Source organism: Cervus canadensis, chromosome 17 (assembly GCF_019320065.1).
Source record: "Cervus canadensis isolate Bull #8, Minnesota chromosome 17, ASM1932006v1, whole genome shotgun sequence".
In the NCBI taxonomy this organism is placed as follows: domain Eukaryota; kingdom Metazoa; phylum Chordata; class Mammalia; order Artiodactyla; family Cervidae; genus Cervus; species Cervus canadensis.
Genome location: NC_057402.1, coordinates 5,966,258 through 5,992,198, shown reverse-complemented (window position 1 = coordinate 5,992,198; position 25,941 = coordinate 5,966,258). Strand labels below are relative to the sequence as shown.

At 41.5% G+C, this 25,941-nt stretch overlaps 1 protein-coding gene across 7 annotated transcripts in view; it reads right to left on the bottom strand.

The window, feature by feature from the left end:
* The window catches only part of MARK3 (microtubule affinity regulating kinase 3), a 102,172-nt gene extending 77,028 nt beyond the window's left edge, over nucleotides 1-25,144 (bottom strand). For 6 of the 7 annotated variants that reach the window (XM_043489296.1, XM_043489298.1, XM_043489297.1 and 3 more), the window contains exons 1-2: nucleotides 24,465-25,140; nucleotides 2,215-2,406 (exon numbers count right to left, since the gene is read on the bottom strand). In XM_043489296.1, the coding sequence (XP_043345231.1) occupies nucleotides 2,215-2,406; nucleotides 24,465-24,515 (243 nt within the window). In that variant the 5' untranslated portion in view covers nucleotides 24,516-25,140. Of the gene's footprint in view, nucleotides 1-2,214; nucleotides 2,407-24,464 lie in introns of all 7 variants that reach the window. The other variant, XM_043489303.1, reaches the window with a different exon arrangement.
* Between the last annotated feature and the right edge of the window lie 797 nt (nucleotides 25,145-25,941).

The following is a 25,941-nucleotide window of genomic DNA, read 5'->3' as shown; positions in this document are numbered from 1 at the left end:
ATGTATACCAAACTGCTGAAAGTGATCCTCTGGGAGAAAGTTTCAGGAATTTTATTTTCTACATAATGAATTTCTGTAACGTTTATATTTTACATGATTCTGGGTAAGACCTACAATATGGGGGGAAAAAAGTAAAATCAATTTTTTCCAGACCTCAAAAAAAAAGTGTTTTAAGTTAGCCACTATCTAGTCAAATTCAAGCATTTCTGGAGAGAACATACTAGATGTAAACATCATAAGTCTAACTGCAGCACACATATGTTATGTTAAAGGGGAAAAGGTCTATCTGTCTCACTCGTCTTTTAACCCACCATCTCTATCTATATAAGGAAACTGGCCAAGTAACCACCTAAAACTGGTTGGGGTAAATAAACTCAGAGGTTCTGTTCCTTATTTCAAAAAGTTTGGATCTAGGGCAGCAAACAAAGCTCCATCAACTCATGCTATTTACTGATTCCAAAAGCAGTCCCGGCATCCCTATGGAGTCTTAACCAGGGAACTGTCACTAAAATTGAGATGAAACGTGAAGAGGCAAATTTTCAGTTACAGTCTTTACTTAAGACTCCCGTTAGAATAGACCAATGATGCACAACCTTCTTCAGGTCTCAGAACACAGAGGAAGTTAGAATATTTGTAGGGCAAAACCCAGGGTGGGTCCCGCTCCAGCAGGCCCTTGCACAGTGGACTGCAGGCCTCAGGACATCTTAACACTGCCTTGGCACACGTATCAGGAGCCTCTGCCACACGGGAATCATTTCTTTACAGTTGCCTTCAAAAGTAACATTAAGTTCATTCAGTAAATATTTATTAAGTACAGGGGGAGAATGGATACATGGATATGTATGGCTGAGTCCCTTCGCTGTCCACCTGAAACTATCACAACACTACTTGTTAATCGCCTATATACCAATACAAAATAAAGTTTTTTAAAAAAATTTACTAAGGCTTCCCTGGTGGCTCAGTGGTAAAGAATCCATCTGTCAATGCAGGTGATGCAGGTTTGATTCCTGGTCTGGGAAGATTCCCTGGAGAAGGAAAAAGCAATCCACTCCAGGAAAACCCACTGCCTGGAAAACCCCATGGACAGAGGAGCCTGGGCATTACAGTCCATGGAGTCAAAAGAGTCAGACACAACTTATCGACTAAACAACAAGTACCTAATATGTGCCAAATATGGTTGTGCTGACGTCTTCCCTATAGATTAGAGCGGAAAGACAGATAAATAAGCAATTTGCAACATAATTGTAATTATAATAGTAAAACATATTACTTACATAACCGTAATGGTAAATGCTATCTAGGGGGAAAGTATCATGATTTTTATCATGAGTGCCATGCCCGGGGAAAGGGAGTCTGTCAATCACTACTCTCCCCAAGAAGTGATTCCAATACAAAAGGATGAAGTGTATTTTAGGCAAGAAACAGCAGGTACAAAGATCCAAATCCAAGAAACTATGTAAAAAAAAAAAAGCAGAACAGGGACTTTCCTGGTGGTCCAGTGGTTAAGAATCCACTGAGGTCACAAGTTTGATCGCTGGTTGGGAAACTAGGACCCCATGTGCCACAGAGCAACTCAGCCTCTGCGCCACAGCTGAAGAGCCTGCACGCCAGCAAACGGCCCGCGCCTCCACAAGACCCAGTGCAGCCAGAACCCAGACACCAAAACAGCTCTGTGCTGCCCAAAGCCAATGTGAGGAGGGGCTTAATTCAGGAGCAGTTTTAATGGAAGTGTTTTTGATAAACATGGAATGTGGTTGAGCAGAAAGCAAATATAACAAAAATTAGGAAAGCATGTGCCTTTCTACATAATAACCTATCAAACATAAGCTATGAGATAAATGTTTGGGGAGATGAAGAAGCTTCTTGAGGATAAATTTATAAAAACAGTCAACACTTGATTTTTGCAAGTACCATGAGCTTGTAATGAAGTTAAACATTTTTACTGTGGTGTTAGACAATTACCACTGAAAAAGAATGCTACCTCTTTATAAAGGCAAAGATCATTCAAACACTCAATATGTAATCTTTACAACAGGTAAAGAAATGAGAAAGTAAAAGAACTCCCAGGATAATTAATATATAAGCTTCCTGTTCTTAAAAAATGTTTAATTAGCTTACAGAAAGCCCAAATATATACACTGTGTCCCTCTTTCTCTCACATGGCAATAAACAGAAAAGTGTATTAACAGAAATCAAGCATAATTTGTTACTTACCTCTCTGCCTGTAAGGATGTGTCTTGCCAACTTCACTTTTGCAAAATTCCCCTTGCCGATAGTTTTTAACAGCCTGTAGTTTCCAATGTGAGGCTGTTCATCTGCACAGGAAGCTATAGAGTTTCTACACCGTGCTCCAGAGCGCCCAGAGCGAGAGGTAACTTCTTGCCGCCCATCTCCATGTGATGTGTGCTACAATAAAACAGACAACAAAGGGTAGGAAATCAGGAACCCACAGTAGTTGACAAGGTTTAAGAGTCTCTAGTTGAAGGAACAAAACATCACTGCTTTAATTTTAATCCCAATACATACGGCACTTTATGGGGACTTGCCCACGTGATACAAAGTGAAGAAGCGAAGTTGCTCAGTTGTGTCCGACTCTTTGCGACCCCATGGACTGTAGCCCCTCAGGCTTCTCGGTCCATGGCATTTTCCAGGCAAGAATACTGGAGTGGGTTGCCATTTCCTTCTCCAGGGGATCTTCCCGACCCAGGGATATAACCCGGGTCTCCCACACTGTAGGCAGACGCTTTACCGTCTGAGCTACCAGGGAAGCCCCCACGTGATATAAACTCATGAGGAAAATAAAATGCTGAGAAGAGAAATATCAGTCTTGAGCTTCAACTGGGTGTTCAGATAGATGAGATTATTTTCTGTATGTGGCTATACCATAAAATAGGAGAAAGAAGACTGCCTTACAGTCATAAAGAACTTAACTTTCCCACATGCTATTAAATATACCAGCACATATTTTACTTAACACACCTTATGATACAGGTAGAACAGGCAACATCACCATTCACCAGATGAGGATATCTTGAGATTTATTCACCACCAAATCACTAGTGAGAAATCCAAAGAGAATATGGATTCCCAACTTCTTTCTAAACTATGCTGCTAACAATGATTTTTAAGACGTGTGCCAGACTCTAAAGCCCTTGATAAACATTTGTTGAACAGATGAATACAGTATTCAACATACTCCAAAAAGGTAAAACAAATCATAAATGCCTTTAACCACATTAAATAGAAAGGTGCTTGAGTTACCAATGCCTGATGAGGACAGCTCTGCATGCATAAGCGACCAGCTGCCTAGTGCGTCCTCTCTCCCCACACGCTCAGAGGCTGCCACACCTCACTGCCTACCTCTCATGACCACTAACAGCTTCCTCTCCCTCTCAGGACACTTTCAAGCACCTTCATTCCTTTCTCCCTTCTAGCTTTTTGTCCAGGAAAACGTCCCTTGTTTCTCATGTTCTCTCTCTACCTGTAGGTCAAAACAAGCCTGATTCTAGGTGATAAACATAAGAAACTACACTTGGTAACACATTCTTATCAAGGAAAAATGAAAAAAAAACAAACCAAAAACAAACCTTTATTTTACAGTGAAAGCTTAAGAATTTGTGCCATCAACCTCTGAATTCCACAAAAGATATCCTTTTCAGAATGTCCACGTTAATTTCCATCTACGGTTTTATATTCCTCTAAGTAAATCTTTGTCCCTTCTGTACCAAGTTTTGAGATAGGTTTTCTTCTATTTTAAGTTAAAAAGACTTTTACAAACTGGTTGCAAATCTAAACAACTTTATTCCTGTAGCAAAAAGATTCTAATTTTCAAATGAGAATTTTGGGAAAATAGCCCATTACAAACGAGGAATAGCAAGGAGAGGTAAGACCTTCAATGAACAATGCAAAGTAGTAGTGGAAAACAATGGAATGGGAAAGACTAGAGATCTCTTCAAGAAAACTGGACATATCAAGGGGACATTTCATGCAAGGATGGGCACGATAAAGGACAGAATGGCAAGGACCTAACAGAAGCAGGAGACTTAGAAGAGATGGCAAGAATACCCAGAACTGTACAAAAAAGGTCTTAATGACCAGGCTAACCATGATGGTGTGATCACTCGCCTAGAGCCAGACATCCTGGAGTGTGAAGTTAAATGGGTCTCAGGAAGAACTACGACAAACAAAGCCAGTGGAGGTGATGGAATTCTAGCTGAGCTACTGAAAGATCCTCAAAGATGATGCTGTTAAAGTGCTGCACCCAATATGCTGGCAAATTTGAAAAACCCAGCAGTGGCCACAGAACTGGAAAAGGTCAGTTTTCATTCCAATCCCAAAGAAGGGCAGTGCCAAAGAATGTACATTGTGTACAACTGCACTCATTTCACAGGCTAGCAAGGTAATGCTCAAAACCCTTCAAGCTAGGCTTCAACAGTATGTAAACCGAGAACTTCCAGGTGTACAAGCTGGATTTAGAAAAAGCAGAGGAACCAGCAATCAAATGCCAGCATCTGCTGGATCACAGAAAAAGCAACAGAATCCCAGAAAAACACCTATTATGCTTCATTGACTAGGCTAAAGCTTCTGACTGTGTGGATCACAATAAACCGTGCAAAATTCTTAAAGAGCTGGGAATACTAGACTACCTTACCTGCCTCCTGAGAAAGCTATCTGTATGCAGATCAAGAAGCAACAGCTATTTAAAACCTTACAGGGAACAACTGACTGGTTCAAAATTGGGAAAGGAATACGACAAGGAGTACGTCAAGGCTATATACTGTCACCCTGCTTATTTAACTTATATGCAGAGTACATCATGCGAAATGCCAGGCTGGATGAATCATAAGTTGGAATCAAGATTGCAGGCAGAAACAACAACAACCTCAGATACGCAGATGATATCACTCTAATGGCAGAAAGCAAGAGGAACTAAAGAGCCTCTTCATTAGGGTGAAAGAGGAGTGAAAAAGCTGGTTTAAAACTCAACATTCAAAATACAAAGATCATGGCATCCAGTCACTTCATGGCAAATAGAAGGGAAAAAAGTGGAAGCAGTAACAGATTTTCTTTCCTGGGCTCCAAAAATCACTGCAGATGGTGACTGCAACCATAAAATTAAAAGATGTCTGCTTCTTGGAAGGAAAGCTATGACAAACCTAGACAGCACATTAAAAAGCAGAGACATCACTTTGCTGACAAAGGTCTGTCTAGTCAAAGCTATGGGTTTTTTTAGAAGGAAATCAACCCTGAATATTCACTGGAAGGACTTGATGCTGAAGCTCCAATGCTTTGGCCACCTGATGTGAAGAGCCGACTCATGGTAAAAAAAGACCCTGATTCTGGGAAAGATTGAGAGCAGGAGAAGGGGGCAGGAGAGGATGAGATGGTTAGATGGCATCACCGATTCAATGGACATGAGTTTACAGAAAACTCTGGGAGATAGCGAAGGACAGGAAAGCCTGGCATGCTGCAGTCCATGGGGTCACAAAGAGTCAGACACAAGTTAGAGACTGAACAACAACAAAGTACAGTTTTAAGAGAATTTTGGTAAACATGTTCGAGATATGCTTATTTCCAAACTAGACATAAGTTTCATAAAAACAAGGACAGTAATTTCCTATTCCTGTATCTTAGAAAAGTAGTTGACATATGTAACAGGTACTTAAACACTGGAAAGTGAAAAGTGTTAGTTGCTCAATCGTGCCCAACTCTTTGTGACCCCATGGAAAGCAGCCCACCAGGCTTCTCTGTACATGTGATTTTCCAGGCAAGGATACTGGAGAGGTTTGCCATCTACTTCTCCAGGGGGATCTTCCTGACCCAGGGATCAAACCTGGGTCTCCTGCACTGCAGGCAGATTCTTTACCAACTGAGCCACAGGGAAGCCTTAATAAATATTGGAATGACTAAATAAATGATATCAAAACACTAATCACTGTAGCATTCAGATGGTTAAATTACAAGAAATTTTTATCTCCCAAATTTCTTTCTTCTAATCAAATACTTATTGAATGATAATGTATAATAGATTTTATATAATTATGAGCTGGGCATTGTTCTGAGTGTCAGAAACCCAGCAGTACATAAAACAAAGTCCCTGTAACCATGAGGTGTACGTCAAGTGTTTTACTATTTATGCAATGAAAACAGTTATTAAAATTAAACTACTATTCAAAATTTTGGTTATAAAAGCTTTTTAAATGCAAACATACACTTTTATTAATTTATATGTTCACAAATTCAACCCTTCATGCATTTATTAGTTTACATAAAATTAATTTTCTGGAGTGCAGCACAGTAGACAAAATATTAACTTTTGCACAAATCAACTGTCTTCTACTACATGTAAAATAGAAATATTAGAAGAACCTTAAAATTCATAAGCATGAAGTTTATACCTTTGCTTACTCTCCAAGCTACTTATAATAAAAAAATAAATCCTGAGACTTCTCAGGCGGTCCAGTGGTTAAGACCCTGCGCTTCCATGGCAGGGGGCCCAGATCCATCCCTGGTCAGAGAACTAAGATCCCACATGCTGCATGAAGCAAGGCCAAAACATTAAAAAAACAAAACACAAACAACTGCCCCCCCAAACGAACTCCCTGGGACTACACCCACTAGCACGTACCCTACAGGAGAACAGAGATGCGTCTGTTCTGTTCATCATCAGATACTCCCAGGAACTAACAGCGCCCGCTATGGTGGCCATGCAATACACTGTTGCTGCACGGACACTGACTGAAGGCAAGGTCCTCTGACCTAACCCACTGCTCCTCGGCTGCTGTGTCAGCCACCATTCTCTAGCGTGAGCCTCCCTCAGTCTGAGTGCCCTTTCTTCCATTCAAACCTAAGAAAATCCTACTCATTCCCGTATGCTTGAGTCATTTGTCACCATCTTTAAGCAATCTTCCCTGACTCTCCCTGCATCCCAGCAGAACTGCCTTTTCTGTGGACTCCCAATGTACTTTGCTTGTATCTACCTCTATCTTGCTACTTTGCTGTAGACACTTACCCACCACGCTACACTCACTTCCTAGAGAGACAAACTCACTCAACTTGAGGTTCCACAGTCATTTGCCCAAGTGTGGCCAATGAGATATGAGTGAAAGTGAACATGCCATTTTCATGCTGAAGTATTTATTGACAGTGCTCGACTCTAGCCCTGTGTTCTTCTGTTCTCCTGAATTTAGAATACTGTCCAAAAAGTGAGGGTCATAGGACCAAATGGCCTGGAAATGAAGATCAGGCTTCATGGAGTCAATGTTAAGCCACTAAGATTTTGGTCATGTATGTTACCACAGCATAACCCAGCCTACGTAATACACCCTCATGCAAATAAATAATAACACAAACCCAAAAAGAAAACTGTATTGTCCCACAAGTGTATAAACTCATATAACAGATTAAAATAGCTGATGTTTGCTGAATTCCAATAGAGTTAAACTCAGAATATTTAGTTTGATAAATTCCTTAAATTTTAAAATCTAAGGTGTTTAACTAAAAAATTCTCAGAACAGAAGCAAATTAAACTGCATTTTTGATTCTACTTGGCTTCCATCTTCCCCATGCATCCATCAGTAGCCCCAAAGAAGAAAAAATTTCCTAGCGTTTTAGCAAATAACTAAATTATTGCACTATTAGCCAATTTATCCAAAAATTTTTTTCTCCCTAAGGTGACAACAAAAAGTGACATAATAGTAGCCACTTTTTGTGGAAGCACTAAAAACCCAACAGGCACTCAAAGCTGTTTAATTTAATCTTTATTAAAGAGTAAAAGAGTCCAGATCTTTCTCTCAGGGAATTGAGCTGAACCACTTTATCCACCAAGAAAACTAGAACATGGGCAGTGCTACTAAAAATTATGCAGAATCAAGGCAAAGATAAAAGAGTATTAACAAATTCATAAAGTGTTCATTTTCAAACTAAAGTTTCTGTTTAATGCAAAATATTTAAGCTGCTAGGTAATATTAAGGAATGGAGCAAATACTGTAGGTATCTACTCAACATCCATACCTCCCTTCTTATCTAACAGAAGCCAGACGTGAATTTGGGGAGGAAACACGGCCAGTGAAATTCTTGTTTTCCCAAACTTCCCTGTAGCTGGAGGTAGCACATGGCTTAGTTCTGGTCAGTTCTCATTAGTGAAAATCTACTGGGTGGTCCTGGAAAAACTCTGTTTCTCAGACAAGTACTCTAATTAATACGGCCTCTTCCTCCCTTCTGCTGCCTTGAATGAAACCACAAGAGCTACAGCTCTGTAAGTCACCCTGTAGCTGCAGGTCTGAAACATGAGAGAGAAGATAAAAATATTTTTAAAAACCACCAACTCCAACAATATTGAATTGCTGAACCAAAGCTAGAGGCTGTCTAGACTTGTTTTGTGAGACAAATAAACCCTTACTTGGTTAAGTCACGGTATAAGTTAGTTACTTTTAGCCAAAGCACTACTAATCTGTCCCAGGTGCCATATCAATATTGAAGAAAGAAGCAATAAAAAGAGTGAATGAGGCATGCACTCCATTTTGTTATACATATTAGTTCTTCTTTAAAAATGTGTCTACATGTAGAAGAGCTATAGAAACTACAAAAAGCTATCACCTCACACCAATCAGAATGGTTATCATCAAAAAACCCTAATGTTCACTGCAGCACAGAAGCCACCTAAATGTCCATCAACAAAACATATATATAAAATGGAATAGTGGGTGTGTGTTCAGTCGCTCAATCTGTCTGACTCTGTGCAACCCCATGGACTGTAGCCCTCCAGGCTCCTCTATCCATGGAATTTTCTAAGCAGGAATACTGAAGTAGTTACTACTAAAAGTCTAGAAAGTTTATTATCTTAGTGACTTAAAAAAAAATTTGAATGAGGTTTAAAACTTTTAATCCAATTCTGAGAATACAAAGAAATACTATGTTGTTAAAAAGAAACAAAACAGGAAATTAACATGGTACTGTATTAACCAAAGTATAGATTTTGTTCAAATTTCACAAAATTTTATGCTAATGTCCATTATTTGTTTTCATACCTTATTCAAGATTCCCTGTTGTACTTAACTGCATCAATCAGTTTCATCTGCATGCAACAAATTCTGCTAAATTCTCTTCTCATTTTTATTCTGTTACAAATATTTTCTAATTTTCCTTGTTATGGCTTCTTAGATATACCCATCATTTAAAAGTGGACATTTAATTTCAAAAAAAAAAAAAAAGGATAACCAACAAGGACTTACTGTATAGCACAATCGGAACTCTGCTCAATGTGATGTGGCAGCTTAGATGGGAGGGGAGTTTGGGGGGGGAATGGATACATGTATATTAATCGCTGAGTCCCTCTGCTGTCCACCCGAAACTATCACAACGTTGTTATCAGCTATACACCAATATAAAATACAAAGGAAAAAAAAATACTGGAGCAGGTTGCCATTTCCTACTCTATGGAACCCAGGCATCAAACCTGTGTCTCTCGCGTCTCCTGCATTGGCAGGTTGGTTCTTTATCACCACGCCAACTGAGAAGCCCCATAATGCAGTATTACTCAGCCATAAAAAAAAAAAAAGAATGAAACAATGCCATCTGCACCAGCATGAATGGACCTAGAGACTGTCATACTGAGTGAAGTAGGTCAGACAGAGAATGACACCTATCATGTGTTATCACTTGTATGTGGAATATAAAGAAATGGTACAAATGAACCTATTTATCAAAAAGAAACAGAGTCACACACGTAGAAAACAAACTTATGGTTACAGAGGGAGAAGGTGGGTGGGGGACAAACGAGGAGACTGGGGCTGACATATGCAGACGACTGTAGTAGAAAAGGTAACTAGTAAGAACCTACAGTACCGCCCAGGAAACTATGCAAAACTCTGTAATCATCTACATGGGAATAAAATCTAAGAAAGAGCAGATGTACGCATAACTGATTCACTCTGCTGGACAGCAGAAACTAACACAACGTTGTAAATCAACTATACTCCAATAAAAATTAATAAAAAAAAAAAAAAAAGGAAACCTAGAGGGGAAAAAAGAGCCATAGAATATAAATTATTGTGCTTGTGATGACACAAATGAGAATATACCTTAGACACATGCACACTAAAAAAATTTTTTAACTATATGATTTTTTAAAGTGTATGATTCCAGGTTTGCCCTTGGATCTACCTGCTAAAGCACCAACCTGAAATTTGAGGGGCCTACTTAAGAAAACAGGTTTAAATGTTTACAACAACAACTTTATGCTGTATCTTAACTTTTCCTGAACAGAGCTTAGCCTCTTCTATAAAATGTGTGTGCCCAAACATCCTTTCTAAATAACAAGCCACCTCGTTAACACATGGGCAGGATTTTCAAAAGTGGGGGGAAAAAAATCTACAAAAGTGGGGGGGGGGGTCTACAAAGCCAAACTATGACAGTAAAAACCTGTTTCTCAAGTATTTTGTACTTTAGAGATAGTCACAAAGTCAAAATTTACTTTTGAAAACAACTGAGCAGTTATTTCATTCACTGAAGGAAAAATACCTGTTAAGACTGAATAACCTGTGTTTTAAAAAATTTAGCAAACTGGGAATAGAATAGAACTTTCTCAATCTGACAAAAATCACAGACCAAAAACCCTTTAACAAATATTACACTAAACAGAGAGACTTTATTTTTTATTTTTTGGGTGCACTGGGTCTTCACTGCTGCGTGTGGGCTATCTCTAACTGCGGAGAGCTGGGGCTACCCTCCAGTCGTGGTGCACGGGCTTCTCACTGCAGTGGCTTCTCTTGTTGCGGAGCACAGACTCTACAGCAGTTGTGGTGCATGGGCTTAGCTGCCCCATGGCATGTGGAGTCTTCCCAGACCAGGGATCAAACCCGTGCCCCTGCATTGGCAGGCGGATTCTTAACACTGGACCACCAGGGAAGTCCTAAACAGAGAAACTTAGAATCACTTTCTTAAGATCAGAAACAAGACAAAGCTGCCTATTATCACTATCGTTATTTAACAAAAAATTGGAGCTCATGGCTAGTACTTTTAGGAAAAATTTATAAGAATCTTAAAAAAAAAAAAAAAAGAAAAAAAAGAATCTTAAAAAGAGAGAAAAAATGTCATTATTTGTAGATGATATAAACTACCTGCAAACCAAAAGAAATGGAAATACCACTGGAACTCAAGAGAGAGCTTAGCAAGGTGCAAGATCAACCTATAACAAATGTTCCCTACACGAGTAGTAACCTACCACAAAATTTAACTAAAAACTAACCTTCACAATAGCAATAAAAACTAAAAAGTAGGTAGAAATTAACTTAAAAGACTATGCAAGAGCTCCCTGGACAAAGCCTTAAATTTTTAATAAAAGACATAAAAGATATCCTATATACTGTAAAATGGGAATTCCACAGTCTTGGACAGATAATATACAATCTACCCAAATTTATCTGTAAGTTCAAGGCAATCTCAATTAACATTTCCAGCTAGTAGTTTATGAGTAATTTTAAACTTACTCTAAAGTGTACATGGACAAATATTTCATGGCTACCAGGTCAGCCTTGAAAAAGAGTTAAATAAAGCTCAGAAATAAAAAGTGATCAAGGTTAAAACCAGTAACAAGACATACCTGCATCACACTGTACCCTCAAAAGCAACACAGCATCTTTTCTGTGGCATTCTTGCCAAAAGGATATAACCTTAATCTAATTCTGAGGAAACATTTGACAAACTTAAATTGTGGGATATTTGACTGGATCTTGAAACAGAGAAAGAACCCTGGAGAAAAGCAGGTGACAATTCACATAAGTTCTGCAGCCCTTGGTAAGGGTACTGGACCAGTGTCAGTTCCCTAGTTTTCATACCTGTACCATGGTTTGGGCTTCCCTGGTGGCTCAGACAGTACAGCATCTGCCTGGAACGCAGGAGACTTGGGTTCGATCCCTGGAGAAGGAAATGGCAACCGACTCCAGTACTCTTTGTCTGGAAAATCCCATGGATGGAGGAGCCTGGTAGGCTACAGTCCATGGGATCGCAAAGAGCCGGACACGACTGAGCAACTTTACTGGTTCACTGGTATCTATGTGTTCAACATCAGGGGAAACTGAGTGAAAAGTATATATGTACTCTGTACTAATCTTACAATTTTAAGTCTAAACTTAATTTAACACAAAAAGTTTGATAGGCATATACATATAAAGATACAAAGATTACAATATTCTATAAAGCCATAGGGTATCTTTTATGTTGCCTCTAACCTCTGGCAAGTAGGTAAAATGTGGCAGACTCATACCACAGAAGTGCTATTCTACAGTTAGAGGCAACAGGTTTGATGCATAGATGAGACTGGAATATTCACACAAAGCACAAAACATACAGGTTTAAGAACACACATAAGAACACTAACATCTTGGGAAGATAAGGGACATGATATATAGGGATTAACAGGAATAAAGAGAACGGCCTTACACTCATCAAGATGTGACTTCTGCAGCTGAGTTTATGAAAATGTTTCCAAGAATATGAATAATAGGGAAGGGGAACTATTATTGTTCATATGCATAAAATCAGCCAACTTGGTTTCATTTGTAATAAAATGCTTATTACTGGTATTAGGACCCAATAGAACCTAACAGAGGCAGAAAGTATTTTTTAAAAAAGGTGGCAAGAATACACAGAAGTGAACTACACAAAAAAGATCTTAAATGACCCATATAACCACGATGGTGTGATCACTCACCTAGAGCCAGACAGCCTGGAGTCTGAAGTCAAGCAGGCCTTAGGAAGCATCACTGCGAACAAAGCTAGCGGAGGTGATGGAATTGCAGCTGAGCTATTTCAAATCCTAAAAGATGATGCTGTGAAAGAGCTGCACTCAATATGCCAACAAATTTGAAAAACTCAGCAGTGGCCACAGGGCTAAAAAGGTCAGTTTTCATTTCACCCCCAACAAAGGCAATCCCAAAAAATGCTCAAACTACCACCCAATTGCACTCATCTCACACACTAGCAAAGCAATGCTCAAAATTCTCCAAGTGAGGCTTTCAACAGTATGTGAACCGAGAAGTTCCAGATGTTCAAGGTGGATTTAGAAAAGGCAGAGGAACCAGAGATCAAACTGCCAACATCCATTGGATCATTGAAAAAGCAAGGGAGTTCCAGAAAAACATCTACTACTGCTTTACTGACTATGCCAAAGTCTTTGACTGTGTGGATCACAACAAACTGGAAAATTCTTAAAGAGATGGGAATACCAGACCAACTGACCTGCCTCCTGAGAAATCTGTATGCAGGTCAAGAAGCAACAGTTAGAACCCGACACGGAACAACGGACTGGTTCCAAATTGGGAAAGGAGTTCAACAAGGCTGTACACCATCACCCTGCTTATTTAACTTATATGCAGAGTACATCATGGAAATGCTGGACTGGACGAAGCACAAGCTGGACTCAAGATTGCTGGGAGAAATATCAATAACCCCAAATACGCAGATGACACCACCCTTACGGCAGAAAGCAAAGAGGAACCAAAAAGCCTCTTGATCAAAGTGAAAAGGCTGGCTGAAAACTCAACATTCAAAAAACAAAGATCATGGCATCCAGTCCCATCACTTCATGGCAAAGAGATGGGGAAACAATGGAAACAGTGACAAAGACTTTATTTTCTTGGGCTCCAAAATCACTGCAGATGGTGACTGCAGCCATGAAATTAAGATGCCTGCTCCTTGGAAGAAAAGGTATGACCAACCTAGACAGCATATTAAAAAGCAGAGACATTACTTTGGCAACAAAGGTCCGTCTAGTCAAACCTATGGTTTTTTCAGTAATCAATATGGATGTTGAGAGCTGGACCATAAAAAAAGCTGAGCACCAAAGAATTGATGCTTTTGAACTGTGGTGTTGGGAGAAGACTCTTGAGACTCCCTTGTACTGCAAGGAGATCAAACCAGTCAATCCTCAAGGAAATCAATCCTGAATATTCACTGGAAGGATTGATGCTGGAGTTGAAACTCCAATACTCTGGCCACCTGTTGTGAAAACGGACTCATTTGAAAAGACCCTAGTGCTGGGAAAGATTGAAGGCAAGAGGAGGAGACGACAGAGGATGAGATGGTTGGATGGGATCACCGACTCGACGAACGTGAGTTTGAGCACGCTCCGGGAGTTGGTGATGGAGAGAGAAGCCTGGTGTGCTGCAGTTCATGGGGTCACAAGAGTTGAACACGACGACTTAGTGACTCAACTGAACTGATTACTGGTATGGCAGATGAAGCATCGTAATAATGAAACATACTGAAAAATAAATTTACTTGACTTACCCTCAGAAGAATAAAGCACAAATTGCAGCTAAAGAAAACTGACTCAGTAGCTTCTGACCAGTTAATTATATGCTAAGTACTCATTAAATAACAGGTTCTACAGAGGAATAAAACAAATAGAACATATGCACACAGTTTAGCTGGGGAGCTAACGGAGAACAGTAACTGAAACCAGGGGCAATCCCTGCCCCATGAGAAAATCAAAGTGTGACTACTCCAAGCACCATCCAACAGGTTTGTGAGAAATATGTGAAGTTTTCATCTTTCTATTAAAGCAATAGGTTAATTTTATTCAATTTTTAATTTATTTTTAAAAATATATCCCCAAATATTTCAACACCTAATATAAAAAGAGTAAGATTCTACATTCTTTTTTTCACATTGTCTTTAAAATCTGGAATATACTTTCTATTCACAAGACATCTTAACTCAGACCAGTCACATTTCAAGGACTCAGTAGCCACACACAGCTGGTAGCTACTGTGCTGGACAATGCAGCTCTAAGCACACAGACAACATGACCACGTTTGGGCAAGATGAAGGAAAAATTGATGTCCAGGATGAAGGGAAAAAATGGGGATGGAGTCTTTGAAAGACAAGTAGCAGAGTTTTAAAGGAAGATGAAGGCCATTTCAAGCCAGACATGAGCACAAGGAAAGCTTAAAAAGCCTGGAGGGTGCCGGGAGAGACATCCCTTAACCTGATGGTCTAGCCAATTTCACCTCTCACAATTCTTTCACACACCTCTAACACTGAAAAAAAATTGGCTTAATTCCTTGACATCATGACTGCTGGAAATTTCTTCTCTTTCTGTTCTTGACTAGGCTGGCACTTCTGTCTTGCATCCCCTTGCTTTAGTTAATTCCTACACTGAAGTACTTGACTAAGAGCTCCTTGATGGTAAGAATTCTCTCTGTATTCTTAGAACACAAGACCTGGCAACCAGCAGGTGTGAAACTGCTAGGTGAAAAGTCAAGGAGAATAGGTGAACAGTTAGAAAAAACAGAACTAGAAAGGTGGGTCTGTAACTTTGAATAATGAACCAAAGTTTAGATTACCCAGCTTTCTAGAATAACACTACAAAAGCTACCTGAAGAGGGACTTCGACATTTACATTCAGAATCCTCATCATGTGGAGCAGACTGGGCCAAGCACTTTTTGGGGTTAGTTTCTTCAGTCACAACAACCCTGAATAGATGATGTTAACTCTCTTCTGTTAAATAAAAAGATATAATGTATAGCATGCTGATTATATTATATTGAATACATAATACTAAATTATATATTTGAAAGTAGCTAAGAGCGTAGATTCTAAGATTCTCGTGAACAGAAAAAAACGCTTAATTATATGTGGTGATGAATATTAACTAGACTCATTTTGGTGATCATTTCACAACATATACAAATATCAAATCATTATGTTGTACACCTGAAACTAATATGATGCTACATGTCAATTATATTAATTAAAGTTTTTAATTATATTAAAAAATTTTAAATGAGGCACAGACAAGTAATTAACTTGCCCATGGTCAAATTACTTGTATTAGTATTGGAAGACCAGGTTCAAACACAAGCCTCTAACTCCAAATCCAAATTTCTCTCATATTTTGCTGCTGCTTCTTTTTGGCTCCACATCTGGTCCACTCCACCTCAGAAGTGTCTTCAGAATCTCTCCCTCAACCACAGTCTTAGGCTCCCATCTTTAACTCTGACTTCCAAGCCCAGACTCTTTCCATTAAGCCTCACTTTAAGAAAGCTATCTGAGGTTTTAAAAAAGGAGAAAGATGATGAATTCATTGGAACTACAGAAAAAAGAGGCTGAAGACACAGGACATGAGAGATGAAGAAATGACAACATAGAGATGAGATGAAAACACCAATAAACAAGCATTAATGATGGCTAGCATTTATCTATTACTTACTATGTGTCAGGCACCATTCTAAATGCTTTACCCATACTGTCCCATTTAATCACTAATTCAACCAATATTTATTTACTGATCACCTGTAATAAATGACCAGCATGTTCTAGGTATTTGAAATAGTATCAATAAACAAAACAAATATTCCTTCTCTCATGGAGTGTTCAGTATGCCAGAGGATATCGACAAAACACAATAAACCTAAGAAATAAATAAACTATATACTATGCTAAAGGTGACAATGCAATGGGGGGGGGACACTAGATCAGGGTTAGGGGGGTTGGGAGGGCCATCAATGGTTAGAGCAAACCTCACTGAGGTGAGGCTTGAAAAGAGAAGGTGAGAGAATTAGCCATGAGGGTACCTGGAAGAAAAGTGTTCGGACAAAGAGAAGAGCCAACGCCAAGGCACTGAGGCTGGAGTGTCCCTGGTGTCTTCAAAGAACAGCAAGAAGATCCCCGGGTCTATGGACGCAGTGAGTGAGACGAGGCAGGAGATGAGAACAGAGAGGCAGGGCAGGCCACGGCATGGAAGGTGTTATAACAGCCCCATGAGCTGACTGCTACCACCAATCCCATTTTATAGATGAGGTAAAATCTTATTTTATAGATGAGACATGAAGAAGTTAAAAACTTGTCCAAGGGCACACAAAAAATGCTAGGTCAGATTATAAACTCAAAGAGTTACTATTATAGTGGCTGGAAAACATGACCCCAAAGTCTCTGACTCCCGTTACAAGGAAAGGGCTACGTCCCTTCCACTTGAATCTGGGCATCCAGGAATGCTTTAGCATTTTAAGAACTGATACTATGCGACTTCTGAGAATAGGCCATAAAAGGCAAGCAGCTCTGTCTTGTTTGCTGAAGTATCAAGCCACCTCGAGTCTGATCACACTGAGGTCTCCATGCTGGAGAGGCCCACGCAATGGCTCTGACCAAGAGCCCCAGCAGCCTTTTAACAATACCTGTCAATGTGCCAGATTAAGAAGTAGTCTTAGGTGGCTCAACTGCTAAAGAATCTGCCTGCAATGCAGGAGACCTGGGTTCAATCCCTGGGTTGGGAAGATTCTCCTGGAGAAGAGAATAGCTACCCACTCCAGCATTCTGGCCTGGAGAATTCCATGGACTGTATATAGTCCATGGGGTCGCAAAGAGTCAGACACGACTGAGCGACTTTCACTTTCACTTACGATATGCATCTTTCAACCCAGCTGTTCAAATCCCCAAGCCTTTCATGATACCCCAAGTGAAGTCCCAGATATAAGTCATTTCCATTTGAATTACACTACTCACACAAAATCTGTGAGTATAATGAAACAGTTGTTGTTTTACACTACTAAGTTGTGGAGTGGCTAGTTCCACAGCAATAATAAGTAGGATAACTATATAATAAGCAGGAAATAACTGTTAAGCACCTGACCTAAGTTAACAGAAAAAGAAAAAGAAACTAGAATACATTACCATAGTATGTCGAAGGTTCTTTATCATTGAAAATCTTTAATGTCTAGAAGGTAACCTTCTTTTAAGAAAAACACTATATAAACTCCTTTAGTCCATTCCACTAGTGAAGCTAACACATGCCTATGAATACCAAGGCAAGTCTGGGACAGGCAAGGACTACGCAAGGGAAGGAAGACACGGAAAGAGATGGAGACAGTATGTGAATGGAGTGCCACCAAAAACACCTCATGTGCCTTCAAAAATAAAAGTTGCCTGCCCAGCTTAAATTATGCTTCTGGACAAAGAATGGTAAGGCTAAGAGTGGAAGGCTGTGTTAGGAAATTGTTCTACGTTTACTCCTCTCTGGGATTCTCATTTTAATCTGCTACTGTGGTCAATGAAGTCATAAAGGTACTGACTACAAAAAGAATGGGGCTATATAAAATTCTAGAATAAGACCCTTGAGTTCAGCTTACTCAAACTTCATATGAAACTCTCCCAAAATAGATTTTCATATAAAATGTCCTAATGGTCATGTGCAGTCGTGAGAACTGGACCATAAAAAAGGCAGAACGCCAAAGAACGGGTGCCTTCAAACTGTGGTGCTGGAGAAGACTCCTGAAAGTCCCTTGGACAGCAAGGAGATCAAACCAGCCAATCTTAAGGGAGATCAACCCTAAATATTCACTGGAAGGACTGATGCTGAAGCTGAAGCTCCAGTATTTTTGTCACCTGATGTAAACAGACAACTCATTGGAAAAGGCCCTGATGCTGGGGAAGATTGAGGGCAGAAGGAAAAGAGGGAGTCAAAGCATGAGAAAGCTGGACAGCTTCACCGATACAACGAACATGAACTTGGGCAAACTCTGGGAGATAGGGAGGCCTGGTGTGCTCAGTCTACAGAGTCACAAAGAGTCAAAGACATAACTAGGCAAATGAACAACACAAATCCCACAATATCTAACCTCCACCCCCGCCCCAAGCAACTGCCTATTAGTGAGAAACACAAACAAAACATCTTAAGCTTTGTTCAAGCTTCAGCTCTGAAAACCAAGATCCCAGGTAACCCAGATATAATGAGGTAGAAACAATGCCTTATCTACTCTACACAAGATTGTGTAGGACTAACCAACCATCGCCAAGCAGCTCAGGTGACCTAAGGGCAGTGCTAAAGAATCTAGTTTGAAGAAAAAGCTGGACTTGCCTCAAAAAAGTCATTTTCTTCCAGTGCCAACTTCTGCCCTCTCAATTACTGTACAGGCAGGTGCATGTGGGTCAGCACAAACCCTTTGTGACTACTTGTAGATCAATTCCAAGCACATTCTTTAAATTTCTGTGTAAGACAACATTAAAGTTGGGAGATTCCCAAGGAAGAGATCTGTTTTCTCATTATTTTGAAAGTTTAAAATGGATGGGAGACAAGTTAATTTATACTTTAATCTTCCCAGTGGTAATCAGAAGTGGCTATAGTCCTTGACTCTTACTTCCAGCTTGGAAACAAATTCCAGGGATAAAATCTAGCCATGTTTTAGAATCCAGAGCAATCCTCTTTGAAATTAAAGGTAACAAACAGGTACTAGTAATTCATATTAAACTGTGTATGAATCTCTTAAAAGTAATTACAGTACAAATAATCATGCACTACACAATCAAAGGGGTGTCCCAGATGGAGCAGTGGTAAAGAACCCACCTGCCACTGCAGGAGACACAGGAGATGAGGGTTCGATCCCTGAGTCAGGAAGATCCCCTGGAGTAGGAAATGGCAACCCACTCCAGTGTTCTTGCCTGGAAAACTTCACAGAGAAGCCTGGAAGGCTATACAGCCCATGGGGTTGCAAAGAAGTCAGACACAACCAAGCCTACACACACACACTCAAAACGACAAATATTCTACTCACTGAAAATTTCCACCTTCACCTAATTTACATAAAAAAGAAATGAAAACAACTCTCAAATTGAGTAAGATCTTTTCCCAAACACTTTGCCCAATAAAAAACACTAATTCTTCAGAGATCAACCCTTTTTTTTAAGGCCCAAACCGCTTGATTCCATAGACAGTTGTGCTTGGAAGTTAAGCAGATTAAATGAAATCACACGACATGTTTTAAATTAAATATTATATAAAGTACTTAGTACTGTTGCCTGATACATAGTATTCAACAACCAGTAACTATTTTTATTCTCGATAACCTCACTTTCAACAAAGAACCAATTTTAAAACTCAAGGAACCTGAAAATGTTATTGAAACCACTGAAACCTCTTCTTTAGTCACAATACAATCTAAAGGAACATAATTTAGTCAGCAAGCCTTCACGGAAGGCTTCACTAACACAGCAATTCTTTAAAGTGTGGTTCCTAGATCTGAAGCATTAACATCATCAGGTAGAACTTGTTAGAAACGCAAACTCTAGGGCCCCAAAGCTACAATCAAGGTCTGGGGGTGAGTCCGGCCATCAGAGCTTCCATAAGCCCTCCAGTGTTTGCTCCAGTTTGAGAGTTAGCGGGCTAGTTTCACAGAGCTCGGGGTGGTGTGTTCTTCGGGGACTGGGAGCCCAGAGGCAGAGGAGTGATGGAGTTCCTAGGCATATCCTCCATGGAGCCTAGCACAGTGCCACACACAGAGCAGGCACTCAGGTCTGAGCAGGGTAACAGTCAAGCTGCCAGTGGCTGGCTGGACAATAACAACATCAGTTTATTATTTCACAGAGATAAGAAATTCTGATGACTGTCTGCATTAACAAATAATGCAATAAGTAAGGACACAATGTGCACAGACCAGGAGCTGTTTAACTGGCAAAGTACTCCAGGGCCTCCGGTACTTTGGCAAGTAACCCAGGCTTACTTACAAAGTGTCATATGCTTTGAAATGTAAGTGGAAAATACATTTCAAATTTACCAGTACACAGACGTAATCTGTTCATGACCTCTATACAAGTCGACTGTGGAACATAAACTAAAATGCAAACTTTTTGTTGCCTTTAAAAAAAAGCACTTGTTAAAAATAAATAAATAAATAAATAATAAAAAAGTTAAAAAAGCACTTGTTTCACATATTACTCATCTATAATATGTGGACCCAATATAGACTCCAATTTGAACGAAGTGTTTTAAAAAAAAAAACTGAGGAAACCTGAACACTGCTAACTGGATATTCGATATTAAAAAATTGTGACAAAGGATTAAGATTACATTTTTTAAAGAAGCTTTATCTCTTCTAAAAGCTTTAGAGATGAAATGATATGTACTGAGCTTGATTCCTGGGGACAGAACATATAAAATTAGTCTGGTCACTGAGCTGCTGAGTAGACAGGAATGGGGGGGGTGCTAACTATATAACAGGGCTTCCAAACTCTGGCTCTATTGACATTTTGGCTATTTCTTTGACGGGGTAGGGGGCACTGTGCAGTGTACTGTAAAATGTTTAGGTGCATTCCTGGTCAGTAGCAACCCTCTTCAGTTGTGACAACCAAAACCAACACTGTCGAATGTCCACTGTGGGCCAAACTTGTCCCCAGTTGAGAACCATTGATAAATTCCCATTAAATTCTCTTTATTTGCTTTCCATAGAAAAATATTTTTAAAAGTCTACTTTTAATTATACTCTATGTATTGGTACAACTGCATCTCCCTAGTTGAATAATTACTACATAAAATTTAGAGAAACAGCCTGATACACGAAAAAGCAGAGAGGGCTGGGATGGAGATCTGAGGCCTAGTAGATGCTCTGCTGCTAAAGTCAATAGTTGCAAGCAGCTCCTGTCACCTTTTTGAGCCTCAACATCCTCATTAGGTCCAACTGTTTGACTAGTCCTTTTGAGGTTTTTTTTTTAATCCTTTTAAGTTTTAAAAATAATTTGGTAACAGTCTATCAGCTAAAGGTGGATATTCAAATCTGGAAATCAAATGAAAACAGAGTAGTGTACTAGTATGAAGAGAATTTTCTTTTTGCAAATTATCTGCCTTTTATTATTCTTGACCTATAAGCAACATTTTTTACACAATTATATATAATTATTTAAAATTTAAAGAAGATTCCTGGGGTAGGCAAAATGGACTTTTTTTTACAAAATATAAAGACAAAGCTAACTGTCATATCAGCCAAAATTGTCCATCAACTGGTGAACGGATTAAAAAAAAAAAAAAAACTGTTATACACCCGAACAATGAACTACTTACTACTCAGCAATAAAAAGGAATGAACTACTGATACACACACAAAAACAAGTAACTCTCAAAAATATTATGCCAAATTAAAGATGCTAGCCACAAAATTATACGCTCTTTGACACCATTTAAGTAACATTGTAGAAAAGGAAAACTAGAGAGACAGGTAACAGATCCATAGTTGCCAACAATTGGGGGAAGGGAGAGGGAATTGTGAAGAGAAACAGGGCACCTTTCTGGGCAATGGACACGTTCTCTAACCTGACCGTGATAGTGATTACATAACCATACATTTGTCAAAATTCATCAAACTGCACACTTGGGAAGAGTGAATGTTCTATCTCAACATACACAACTTAAAAGAGCTGCCCATCAGACTGAGAACTCCCATTCATTCTTGAACCCTCATTACTCAATTGGCAGGAAGTCTAATACTCAGTTCAGTAGTATCAGGTAAATAATATGGTATATGCCAGACATGAAACACCACACAAGGTATCACACTGTGAAAGATATACAACTACTTTCAGAACATGTCAACACCAGAGTTAAAAAGAGGGCATGGAGAAATAATGCAATGATGTGCTACAAACCTCTATTTTACCACTGTCAGAAATTCAATTTTAAATACATTCCAAGAAAATAAAGGCACACTCCATACCCTACATTTTTTTTAAAGTTAGTAATTTCTAATGACACACAAAGATTACACCATAATTCAACAAATTCAACAGAGAACCAGTAAAGACCCATTTGGTGTAAACCCTTCATTATCACAAATCTGCTATCATTGTTTCTGATTATAGTTTACTTAGAAATTATGGAGCTCCTGGGACTTCCCCGGTGGTCCAGTGGTTACTCCCCGAATCCACTGCAGGGGGCCCAGGTTCCACGCCTGGTGAAGGAACTAAGATCCCACATGCCACGCAGTGCAGTCAAAAAATAGAAAAAAAATAGTAACAAAAGAGGAAGTATGGACCTCCTGCTCTGGTTCAATGTAAGATTGTGCTTCTCTGAGTGAAAGTCAATGATGCAAGTTAACTCACATTTTTGCCTGCTCCACTCTACACAAAGAACAAGAAAACAATGAAGAATTAGGTTCTATGAGAAAATGAAATTCACCAATTCACCTTGTCTAGATTTTCTACTGCTTTTTATGTAATTTCCTAATCCATATAATGGAAAGGTACATACATCACTGTGCTACTGATTTACCAGGTTAAAGAGCATTAAATATCATCCATTAATATACTAAAGGGATGCTTTAGGCCAAGATTTACATAAACAGATTAAATCACCTAATGGTTATCCAGCAAATAAGTGGCATTTTGAAGATTGAAATGAAGGTATTTGATACCACTAAGTCACAAGGTCTCAGGACGTTATTGAAAGCATGAAAACAGGCAGAGCAAGGAAGCTTTTCCTAAGTGACAGCATTTTCTTGCCAGGAATTACCTCATAACACTTATAATAAAAGGCCAGTGAAGTTTCTTTACAAGTTATTTTCTAGATTTTTTTAAAACTTTTTATTTTGTATTGGGGTATAGCCGATGAACAAAGCTATGATAGTTTCAGGTGAGAGGGACTCAACCATACCTATACATGTATCCGTTCTCCCCCAAACTCCCCTCCCCATTTAGGCTGCCCCACAACATTGAACAGAGTTTCATGCGCTATACATTAGGTCCTTGCTGGTTATCCACACAGTAGTGTGTACATGTCCATCCCTCCCTCCCCACCTAGATGTTTTTGTTTTTAACAGAAGATAACTCACAGCTAGACTGGAACAGTCCTGAAGCCAGAGCTAGAAAAGAGTTCCAATCGCACTGGGACAGAGTCAACATTTCTCGAATGGAATTTTTACTACAAGTTGTCAGTCACTAAAACTGCTGTTCCTTGCCTTTTTAAAAAGTTCACAAGAACAAAAGCCAAGGTTCCTTTTACAGAATCATAAAATGTAAGTGCCAGGATAGACCAAAGAGCTCATCTAAGCCAAGTTCTTTTTCGGAAGGAGAAGAGCTAAGCCCAGAGTGGGTAACCCTCGGCTAGGCAGTGCGAGGCAGGCAGCTTGACAACACACCCTCATTTGAAAGGTGCTCAACTAACTCCTTCAAAACAGATTCGTCTGGAAACCCGGCTGCTACTCGATAAGTCTAAACTCTCTCCAAGAATTTCTGAATAGCTCTGGAGTTCCACCTAAGGGGGCCGAAAAGATCCCTCAGAGGACGTTTACTTCTAGTGACTGTCACTAAACTCAGCTGCAGACGATTTACAGAACGAGGCATAAAGGACAGTCCACTTGGTCCAATCAAGTACGTTTAGTCAACACCACGAACCCGTTTTTAACCCGAGAGCCTCTCAAGAGCTGCCTACTTCATCTGAAAAGAGTCTGGTAGCGGAGACCCGACACACGCTCTGAGAGCCCACTGCGCGGCCACCGCCTCTCAGGACCGCGGCCGGCCACGGTGCAGCCTCAACGCTTCGCTTCCGAGAGAGCACCCGGCGTAGTCACGGATGCGCTTCCCGCCCCGCGCGTTCAGGAAACGGGCCGCCCACCGGACCCCAGGTGGCGAGGAGAGGGATGCGGCCGCGCTCCCGGGGGCGGCGCGCCGAGACCCAACCCGAGCGGCCGCCGAGGTTACTCACGTTCTCAGTGTCCCGTTCATTCACCGTCGGCAACGGGGTCCTAGTGGACATTTTACTTCACTTCACTTCACAACGCGAGGGCGAAACAAAACAGCGCGGCCCCGGGGCCGGCGTCGCGGCGAGGAGAGCCCGGCGGTTCCGGAGAGGCGCCGCGGGAGGGCGGCTCCCCTCCCCCACGGCCGTCTAGAACCCGGGCCGGGCCCGGGCCGTCCCCCGGAGGGTCGCGGGGCTCATGCTCCCCCGGCCCCGGCGGCCGCGCCGAGGAGCCCCGCGGTCGGCGGTGGCGGGGCCGGGCCGCCGGCGGCGGCGGCGGCGGCGGGCTGCGGCTCGGCCCGCCGGCGTCCCCGCGCCTCAGGGCGCCCCGCAGGCCCGGACCCCCTCGCCTCCTCCTCCGCCCCCGCCCGTCGCGCCGCGGATTTCAGCGCCTGAGCCTCCACACAGCGCCGCCGGCGGCCCCTGAAGAAGAGGATGTGGAGTGCGAGACAGGTCCCCGCGAGCTGCGGGCGCCGACCATGGAGGGAACTGCGGAAGCGGCGCCTGCGCCTGGCTACTCTTCTCCCTCCGGCTCTATTTCCGCTTCAGCCTCCGCCCGGTGGCTGCCTACACCGCCGCTCCCGGCACCTTCGAGCCTCACGGACCCAAGATGGCCGCCTCTCGGCTTCCTTTGCTGCCTCCGGATGCCGGAAGTGACGACACCGCCGCCTCCCGGAGTTCGGCCAATCAGCGCGGCCCGAGGAAGCCGGCCGGACTGCTGTTGCTAGGGGCGACTCCCCGGCCGAGGGGGCGGTGCCCATGGCAGGGAAGGGCTGGCTGGTACCCGCGGGTGGCTGGGGCGGCGGGTTCCCGGCGTCCTGAGCACGCGGTCGTCGGGAAGGAGCCGGCAAATGGTCCTGGGCGGCGGCCTGAGCTAAGACTGTTGGACTGGCGTTTGTAGTGTTGATGGAGCGTCTGCTGTGTGCAACAGCCGAGGTCGCGTCCCTCAAAAAAAGCTGGGAGCGCGCTGCATGCAGATGGAGCCGTGACAGTAGTTATGGGGCCAGGGCTGCGGGGAGGAGCCGAGTTCCTGCATCGTTACCGGTGATCCGGGAACCGTGAACTCAGTCACCTTTCCTGCCCCCGGCACGCTGAGCAGCCCTAGGCTGAGCTCAGCATCCTGAGGGCGGCAGGCCCGTCCCGCCCACGAGGAACTCGCGGTCGTGAGGGAGATAGACCCGGACGCAGCTTGCAGAAGAGTGCTACAAGGGGGCCGGGAGCCCTAGAGTCCCCCTGGGACTACTGCCTAAATCTCCGTCGGGGGGAGGGTTATAACCGGACTCTTCGTTCCCGGGCCCCACCTTGGGTCGGAGTTCAGTGGACGCTTGCAGGCTGAGACGTTGGAGATAGAACCTCCCCTGCAACCCGTCCTAGCTCCTGAGCCTCTGATTGTAACGCGTGGACCTGCCCAGAGTGGCCTGCGGTGGATGGAATACTTCAGTGC